Raw genomic sequence first — 10188 nt, forward strand, 5'->3', positions numbered from 1 at the left:
CGTCGTCCGAGTTTTCAACAATTTTCGTTTCATCTGCAGAGGCAACATGAAAACGTTTCAAAACACTATTTATCATTATTTCCGTCTCGTTCTGCCTGTCGTTCTTCACTTTCTATGTCGCTGTTCCAGTTTGGACAGTGATATTTGTTATTTGCTAAACGAAATGATATATACCGGCGTGTACATAGCTCGGGCCAAAGCTGTCATTAGTCATGCTTTGCTGCACACACAAACACGCACTCATGAGCTAGCCAACGTTGCGTATACTCGATGCGCCACTCCACAACCGCATGCCCATTCACAACTCAACTTATCGATTATCACGTAACTTCTATATCCTAAAACTTTATTCATAAGGTTGCCCTTACCCTGCACCTTCAAATTGCCCCCTGATGTTTCGTTTGAACAAAACTTAACGCACAATTTATGTAAAGTCTATTAAAATGCAAACGTTTCTGTTAATTACGGCAAATTTCAGTTTCCGAACTCCTTAAGCGAAATTAGCAAGCAACTTTTCAAATATCGACAACAACAATAACAACAAAGTTTGCGTTTTCCCCCTGCCCCATTCCCCGCCACCCACAGTGCGGCCAGTAACAGCGTTAAACGCTTTATTGCTGTTAGAGCAGTTCGGAAAACTGTCGGCCACTTCGCTGGAAAGCCCTCGCTGCGGTGGCCTTCAGCATAAACTGCACTTGACGTGCCACGGTAGTTTCTTGATTTTTGTGCTATTTTTAGAAATTTCAATAACAGTTATAGTGCTTTTTGACAAATAAAAATATTTATTTGCCACAGATCATTAAAATTTAAATAAACCAATTTTTTGCCAGTAATTAATAAGTACTGTGCTTAGACAAATCAGCAAAACAAATTGTTTGATGTCCAATTAAAATTGTCCTACTATAACTTTAAAATTATTTTATTCAATCCGAATCCGAGTTTAAAATACATAATTTCAGTGTGTACCAATAGTATCCCTTCGATACATACTCCCATTCACCACCTGATCCTGAGAGCCTGCTTCAAAGTGCGGCTCTTCAGAGGCCTTTGGGCCCATCAATGTCGAATCGCAGTTGACACAAACTGGAATATTCCGCCATCTTACTCATATTTACGCACCTAATCAATATGGCCGACGGGCGGAAACAGAACGGACCAACTGTTTGCCCTTCATTGTTTGCGCGTATTGCTTGCGAAATGCCCCCGAAGCCAATTGCTGCCATTAATAATTAGGCAACTTAATTAGGTCTCCTTTAATATCTTAGATGATTTTCTACCTTTAAGGACTACATATTTTAGACAGCTTTGGGACTGAATGAAGCTCAGATAAAGCCAGGCAGGCCACGAAACCAAAACCATTTAACAATAAAACACAACAAAAATTCCAAGAATTATAGGCAGATTTCAGACTTGCCACTCAAAGCAAATTCAAATAAATCGGATTTCCACAACAACAGCAGAGAAGTTTGGAAGTTCTAGCAGCAAAAACAGCTTCTATTTATAACGCAAAATAAAAACAAACAAAGCTGAAAACTAACCAGAGCCGAAGGCTGTACCAAAACCGTGACCAAACCGAGAGCCTCTACCAGGAACAGGACCCACAATCAAAACTGGCCCAGGGGCAGTGGCTAGATTTGTATGAAGTATGCAGAATAGAAAAAGTACATCCTGAGAAATTAACTTTTTTATAGGTTTATATGTAGCATTGCCTATTTATTATTTTTTATTTTTCTGTTCAGCACATTATTATTAAAATAATACATAGAAATATAAGGATAATTTGTAAACAATGTGGTAGTTTTAAATTTTAATTTTAGGTAAATTTAAAGCAATATCTTTTAGCTTGAATATTAAATTATTTTTTAGACAGCTAAGACAAACACTTTCCCTAATTATTAAAGACTGAAAAAACACACGCAATTACGTAGGAATCAAAAGCTTTTATTTAAGGAAATAGATAATTTACAAATTTCAAGACTAAAATGACTAAAAAATATATTACAAAATCCAAAAGGTCTTCAATGTATATATATTTGTTGCTTGTTCAATTAAAATAACACTTTTTAATCTCGGAAAGACCAATTAAAATGAATTAATTCAAAGTTTTAAAACTTAAATTACTTAACAAAATTTTTAACAATAAGGCATATTCTGACGCATTTCGGTTTTTCAATAAAATTAATTAATTAATTATTTTAAAAATTTTCCAAGCCTCCAATATTATTTTTACGGCCAATCAGGTCTAACAAGTGATACTGTAATTTAAAAAAAACCTATCATCCTTTTCTGCAAGTGCACCCATTTGTGCCCTGCAAGTCGGGGCAACTCCAGCTATGGGTCGCACTTCTCCAGACCCTGGGGTTCCCTTAACAGATGGAAACAATAAACTCAAATTGCCCCAGCGGAAGAGGAGGGCGAGGACGGGAGGGGACGGGCGGGGTGGAAGGTTAAGCGGAGGGGTTCGGGTTGAGTTATCTGCTGTAAGTTGAGCCGATAACTTTATGCGCACAATTCCATTTGATTGATGAGATTTATTCTCGCAACGCCCACCGCTCACGTATTTTGATTTTATTTTTATATAGTCGTCTTATTTAATCTGTCCTTTGTTGCTGTTTTTCGCAGCCAAATGTCTGGCTGTTGCTTCTTTTATTTTATTTCCTATCCGGACGGGACTGAAAGGAAATCAGAGGCAAACAAAAACAAACGAACGAATAATATATAAAACATTTAAAGCCGCTCAGAAGGAGCAACATGTTGGAATACATTCCTTTATTCCAACAGCCTCTTTTGACCCACTTCAGATGCCTTTGGGCTCCATCATATGGCAAATAAGCCAAGTGGATTTATTGTCATAAAAATGTAATGCCAATCTTCGTTTGTTTCATTTTTAATTGCCTTCCTCGGCAGAAACCCAATAAAAGGCCATCGGCCTTGATAATGATTCTTACTGATTGATTGCAATGCTCTCAGGGATTCTTAATATGTACAGTGGCCAAAAAATATTACGATAAGAATTAAACCTGTTTTAATTTATATTTTTTGTATTGTTAAATATCTTAAAAAAATACCTAAATTATAAACAGAGACTTAGTTGCTATGGCCTCTTTGTTTAATATTTTTTTGATGAGCTTTCTAGATTAAACAATAATTAAACGCTTTTAAAAATAATGCTCAAAGCGGTATTTCCCTCCATCAACAGTTTAGTTTATGCCTTCACCCGAAACTTCATGTATTTAAAGCTTTCGTTATGAATGTCTTCCATTTTGATTTATATTCAGTACTTTCTGGGTAAGCTACTGCATCCGCTGCCGCTGTCATCGTCATCGTCATCCAGCTCAAGATTCATTTACAGCATTCCGAGATGCACTCGCATAAAGACTCGACAAGGAAATTGCAAGTATCGTTGATTCATTTGATCGCTTTGCAAGGCAAATGGGCGCACGAACAACGAGTTCTACGGCACCGGACTCAAGGCCATTAATATGCATGTTTATTGGGTGCAGGAGCGGCAAAGGAGGAGCCAAAGAGCAAGGCTTAAGGCTCCGTTGCCATCCTGCTGTGCAACTTACAAGGGGCTTACACTTTCAAGGATGCCCTCCATCATTCGCTTTCCTCTTCCTGCTCCAGTTGAAGACCCTGATTATTGGGCGCAGGCAACATTAGCAACTCTCTGGCACCAGCGAAAAAGTTGCACAACAACGCCATTTAACTTGCTGTCAAATATTCGCATGCAACGTCAGGTAAATACTAAAAAAAGGATCTAGAGGTATTCCCATTTTTGCCAAATTTGAATTGTTTTGTAAATTTATTTCCACAGAAACGCAAAAACAAATTAAAATTAGCTGTGCAGGCACCAAAAATGATAGCTAATGATCACTTTTTACTAACGGGTTGGCATGGGTTGCAGAAAAACACAACACGGAGGCAATCAAAATTAATTATACAATATAAAAAACATTAAAAATAAATGCAAAAATTTATTTTTTTTCGTACAATAGAATAGCTTTTTTAAATTTTAAATAATTAAGTTACTTAATAAGATCTTCACCAGGGGTTTCATTTCGTTTATGGTTCAATTCTTAGTGGACTTGGCAACTCTTTTTTCCCCTCTTGTTAATTTTTGGTTTGGTCCATTACGTATTGCACAGTAATTTTAGTCGAGGGAATTCCGTCTTTTAAAAGGATCGAAAACAAAAGGTTATTGATCGAGTGCATATTACTATATTATTGTATATTATTTGTTATGTATATAAGAATTTGTTTTCTTTACTCACAGCCGGTGTTATTGCACAGAGTCATTTGGTTCAGATTCAAAAGGGTCAGTTTGGGCAGCTCGTTCTTGATATTCACAAAGTATACATAAACCCTATTTTGCTGACCACTTAAAAGGTCAAGAACAGAATCATCCTTGTTGGGATACGGCATAAGTGAGCTAACAAAGACCTTAAAAATATGAAAAGATAATGCTAAATTAAAGTACACCACTACAGCAAATAATTACATACCTCGTGATGACCATGAACTACAAAAGTAGCACTCCACTCAAACCTTTGTCTCCGTGATATGGATGCCGTGAAAATGCCAGCATAGCTTTTTCTATTGATATCCGAGGCGTATTGAAAGTAATCTGTACAAGTGTTTTCTGGCACATAAACGGCCTGTACTGAGTTTAAACAAATCCACAATAAACACAGCCAAATTATTGACATTTTAGGACCCACTTCCGATTAACGCTGGCCGAGCACTGATAGCTTTGAAAAATTTTTTGTTTTCTGTTTCCAATGAAACTCTCTTCCCACAAAATTTCTATCTTGAGCAGATTCTCTTAGAAAGTACAATTTTAAACTAATATAAAAATTATTTTTAAAATATATGTGAGCCGAGCACTGATAGCTTTGAAAAATTTTTTGTTATCTGTTTCCAATGAAACGCTCTTCCCACAAAATTTCTATCTTGAGCAGATTCTCTTAGAAAGTAAAATTTTAAACTAATTTAACTTTAATAGTCTTAGTGTATAAGAGTAATTACATAGTTTCGAAATTTGAATAGATTACTTGCGATCGGGAAAAAACCATACAATACTTAAAGAAAAACCGAAAAACACAAAAGAGAAAGACAGTAATCGGCTCTCTTGTGCGTTCGATTTGATCAGTAAATGGAGTCATGGCATATTAACATAAGAATTCCAGGGAACTCCATTCAATGAGGCAAAAGCTTGTCAGACTTATCACAAGTCAAGGACAGATAAGAATTGTATACTAAAAGTGAATTTTTAAAATCAAATTTTAAACATTTTTAGCACTTTTAATCAGGGACCGTAAAAAATTATTATTTATTTGATTGAAAAAAAAAAATAATGACAACTAAATGATTTTTAAAAAAATATATATATATTTTGTGAGCGAAAGAAAGCCCGATAAGATTGTATTGTTAGCTTATTAAGTAAATGAATACAAACCAAAAAAATCAATTTTCGAATTTTTTTTTTAATTGTTAAAAAAAAAACAATTTAGTTCGAAATTGTTTTTTTTTTTAACACAATCTTTTTCAAGAATGCTGTAGAAAAAAGTAGTCCGACTTTGAGCGAAATTTTTTGATTTGTAATTTGTTTTTGCTTAAAAAATAATTATTAAAGTGAATCTTTTATTATAAAACTTAACGTGTTTACGGTCCCTTAAAAATGCATGTGTTCGAACTAGTAAAATAAAAAGCAACACATATTTAAAACGTATTGTTATTAATTTATAATTTATAAATTATCTTGTTTGGGCACATCAAACCCTGCGGTTTATAAATTACTGAAAAAATAGTTTTTAAACGCATAATTAACGCATCACTAAAAGGATCGGACGTTATTTTGATAGGGTGGATACACCTGCGTAGTGTGCTTCCTGACTGTCTTCTTAACGTTAATATACATATGATGCCTTACAGTAGCTCTAGTCTTGGGAAAGGGGTCTGTGAAAAAAGAATTTGTCATGACTGTGGATCGTTGCGGAATTTTGTACTCACATCCTGCATTGAAGCACAGCTCATTTCCGTTGAGAATCAAAGAGTAAAGCTTCGGCAGCTCGGTGGTGACATCTACGAACCGCACATAAGCTTGAGCCGGCTCACCTTTTAAAAGATAGTCGGCAGCTTCTTCATTGTTGGGATACGTTAGCAAAGCACTTACAAACAACTTTAAAATATACAAAAAGTCTGATTATGAATTGAAACACTTGTCTTAGTAATTGCTTACCGAGCGATATCCTTGGACTTCGAAAATCGCCTGCCATTTAAAATTGTGATTGTTCGACTTTGGCGCCGTGAAAATGCCCATGTAAGTCCTTCCACTATCCTCCGTGGCGTATCTGAAGTGGTTATCGCAATTGTGCTGAGGCACGAGTAGAGCCTGGGCAGAGCTCAGACAAAGACCAAAAAAAAGCAGACCAATGATAGACATGTCGAGAACTTCTGCTGATAAAGTCTGAACAATGACTGGTAGCTGTGCGCGATTCTGTTATTTTTCCAATTTAAAAACATTCGTATCAATAAGCTCTTCCGAAAAGATTTTAAAAACAAAGTTCAAAAGCTTAAATTAAAATTGACTCACTATCAAAAGTTTTGTTCTGACTGTATAGGGATTAATATTTATAAGTTATACAAACAGTAAAACCGAAAATGATGACAACACTGATAACAAAGTCTAGAAAAAAATCCGAAATGATTTAAAATAGGCAAATAAGCTAATCTTAATCTTACTTATCTACAAGGTTTTTAATGATGAATAAAGAATACATAAATTAAAACTTTTTTAGCAAATTACTCTCTAAGTTGGCATGTAAGTTCCGTAAATATTAAATCTAACATTAAATGGAATCCAAGAAAAGCACATAAGTTTTAGGAATTTGTTAAACAAATATTTCGAAAACCAAACTGGGAACAGGGCTGATAGACACGAATAATACCGAGCCAGCCAAGCACGAGTATTTTTCGAAGGCGAATTTAATTTTCCTGCTCTCATTTGCTGTCTGTCGTCGCCTTTGTCTTCGTTTGAATTACATTTTTCATTTTTCCCCTGCCATTTTTGTTGGCCGCTATTGTTCATAAATCTTGCATTGTCATGCAAAAAGTGCAGCAAATTAATTTGTCTTACTTATCAACAGCGCTCCAATGCTTTAAGGAAAGTTTTCTCTAAAAACCTATTCAAGAGTTTGCTCTTGAAATTCGTATTTTAAGAGTTGTGGGAAAATTTAAAATCAGCTTGCGGCTCTGGTCATTTGAGTGGCCTCCTTCCAGGCCATAAAACAACCCAAACGAGGACGCTCGAGTCCCGGCAAGGACAAAGATTCTTGGCCATTGACTGTGATGCAAAATCCACTCGAAACGCATTCGGCTGTTGACATCCCCAATATAAGTTATCAACATGAGACCCAAACACTTACGCCCAACGACCGACAACCAACAATCGACAACACTAAGCTACTTTTAATGTTTAGACACAAACACAGAGATGAGACACAAAAACGAACTGGGGGTTTTTGGCATGAAGCTAATAAAAGTTCTACGACACTTTGACCTGGAAAATATTACAAAAATAAAATGGCTGCCGGGCTGTTGCTTCAGCAGCATTTTCCTTCTCCTTCGCCAACTCGCCGCAGGTTTTCCAGCTGTGGTTTTCCAGCTGTGCCGACAGCCGCCTGAAAGTATGCTTTAAATAGTGGCATAGTAAAATATTTACTTTGGCGCAAAAAGGTTGCAGAAAATGGGGAGGGGTTATGGGAAAATAAACTTTGCTTCCCGGCAAAATGAAAAGCGAAGGCCGGGCGGGCCAGCAAAAAAATTCATTAAAAGGGATAACGACTCGCATAGTTGCTGTGGCAGTGGGGCCACGGGTGTCCAAGGATTAAGTATTCGAGTGGCATTTTTTTAGTGCAATTTAATTAAGGATTATGTCAGCCAGCCAAAATCTATACTAAGACTGATGTCGCATCTGTGGCCAAGTTACGTCCACTTATCCAACTCGGTTGCGCATAAATCGGCTCTAATTAAATGCCCAACACGCTCGTTATAATTTACACATTTTATTGCTTTAATGGGTAAAGTACAACAACTGTTTTGCTTTGCGGACTTGGCAACGAATCATAAAAACACTTTTGAGCAGGCTTAGTGAAATAGTTAAGCGACATTCGACATTATTATTTCATTCATCGGATGTCAGCCAATGTGGAATTTGCATATTTCAAAGTTGAAAGGAAGAAAGCAAAATCGAAGAATTTAATTAATTGGTTTCAGGTAGCTATTGACATCTTCATAGATTTATGATTTACAAATCAATATTTGGTTACATTATATACTTTTGATCAATGTTAAAGGAAAGCCAAGGAAGTTTCTCGACAAACTATTAAAAATGTTAATTCTTAGAATTTTATTTACCGACAATGCTTTAATATTTATACTTTGTTTATTAAACGATTGGATGTAAAACTGTTACCATGCACATTCAATTAATAAAAAAAGTTGGTTTTATTTTCGGTAGAACGGGATGCATTTTGATTCTTTCGGCTTTAATTGTAGTTATTTCCCGTGTGGCGACAATTCCACGATTTATAGTTATAGTATTTGAAGGCAGAGGAGCTGTGAAGGCAGGGAATACTAGATTTATACGAAAGCAAGACCAAGCGTTACTCACATTTGGGATTACTGCAAAGCGTCATGTTATTGACTTCCAGAAGGGTCAGCTTTGGCATCTCGAGGGAAGTATTTCGAAATCGTACAACCAGCTGGGCCCACAGTCCGTTGTTTATATTTTGAACCGCCTGTTCTTCCGAGGGATAATGATCTATTGTGTGCACAGGACTGTCCTCCATTCCCAGCCACGTTAGCTTTATATGCCATGATATACTTTGGAGACCCGCCTTGGGTGCCGTGAATATACCTACAAAAGTCTTTCCATCTTCGACACCATAAGTAAAGAATTCGGTGCAATTGTGTTCTGGCAATGATATGGCTAAAGCAGCTCCCAGACTGACGAAAACAAAAACCTGAAAACCGCACTTCATTTTGATATACGTTCTAGACGGAGGCTGTGCGCGGACTATTACTCGTCAGTCGACATCCGTCGTCATATACTTATTATCTATATAACGTTTCAACAAAAACTGTCTTATCAGTAAAGGTCTAAAATCTCTCGCAAATTCCGAAATCGAAATCAAATATTTCTAGCTCCAGCTTATCACAAATATAAATATATATTTATTTCACAAATGTAAATATATATTTACATATGTCACAAAAGTCTTTTAGATGCAGGTTGGTAAATATATACTGAAAAAGACTGTATAGAAAACAGGAATTAAAAGCAAATCAATTTCACTCTCTTTGAGTAGTCATAAGAAACAATACTTAAGCTACAAGTGGCAACTTGGAGCGCGGGCTAATTCATTTACAATATTGCGCATACGCCACGTGGCTGCCAGGCAAATTAAATTATGAATTGCCAGAGTGGAGAGCTGTGGCCGGCAGACGGCGGCAATCTCGACAGGACAAAGCAACTTTATAATTAATCAAAGTGCAACAAGAGGCAGCATCCGCTGGAACAACAACTGCTTTGGTTTTTGCGTTCGAGTTTAAGCAGCATTTAAAGTGAACCATTAACCTCATTACCTGACTTCACCACCACAGTCTGCGTAATTTCATTTTAAATGCAATCTTAACAACTTTTTGCAAGTCAAGCATGTTTATGCTTTTGTTTATGCTGCCCTGTTCTGCTCCTTTCTCTTTGTCCTCTGACGACTCATTAACGTCAACTTAATTTGCTTGCACTATAAATTTAATTTTGCCCTGTGGGATGTTAAATTATGAAAAGCAGATCGATAAGGATGCATCTTGCCAAAAGAGAGTTGGCAAGCTAAAACCCTAAGCTTGTATTAAATTTAAATTTGGTTATATTAAACTTTTCAACTCTAAACTTTGCAAACCAATCATTGTTTTCCATCACAAATTTACCACTGTTTTGAGAGTTGATTCAAGTCTGAATACAGACATTAATTTTGAGCGCTTATGTATTGCACAGTCAATGAGTTATTACATTTTTGGTCGATTAACGAAGTTTCTGCGCTGATATTAAGGTCATATCTTAATGTTTTCACTTAAACAATTAAATAACCTTTTCAGCAGCTTATACTTTTTAAATTACACAACAAA

The 10188-nt window shown here is 36.1% G+C and overlaps 3 protein-coding genes across 3 annotated transcripts in view; 1 reads left to right on the plus strand and 2 right to left on the minus strand.

The window, feature by feature from the left end:
- The window catches only part of LOC128261162 (DNA-directed RNA polymerase II subunit RPB9), a 122064-nt gene that overhangs the window by 45037 nt on the left and 66839 nt on the right, over nt 1-10188 (plus strand). The gene's annotated exons all lie outside the window — the stretch shown is intronic.
- Nucleotides 3965-4760, minus strand: LOC128261159 (uncharacterized). Its single transcript, XM_052994664.1, has 3 exons — nt 4506-4760; nt 4275-4443; nt 3965-4172 (listed from the first exon to the last, which is right to left on the minus strand). The coding sequence occupies exons 1-3, from the start codon at nt 4707-4709 to the stop codon at nt 4114-4116; spliced, it is 432 nt and encodes a 143-aa protein (XP_052850624.1). The 5' UTR covers nt 4710-4760; the 3' UTR covers nt 3965-4113.
- LOC128261129 (uncharacterized) lies at nt 5741-6497 on the minus strand. The gene is made up of 3 exons (XM_052994616.1): nt 6242-6497; nt 6013-6181; nt 5741-5958 (listed from the first exon to the last, which is right to left on the minus strand). The coding sequence occupies exons 1-3, from the start codon at nt 6443-6445 to the stop codon at nt 5837-5839; spliced, it is 495 nt and encodes a 164-aa protein (XP_052850576.1). The 5' UTR covers nt 6446-6497; the 3' UTR covers nt 5741-5836.

This window comes from Drosophila gunungcola, chromosome 3R (assembly GCF_025200985.1).
Source record: "Drosophila gunungcola strain Sukarami chromosome 3R, Dgunungcola_SK_2, whole genome shotgun sequence".
Classification (NCBI taxonomy): Eukaryota; Metazoa; Arthropoda; class Insecta; order Diptera; family Drosophilidae; genus Drosophila; species Drosophila gunungcola.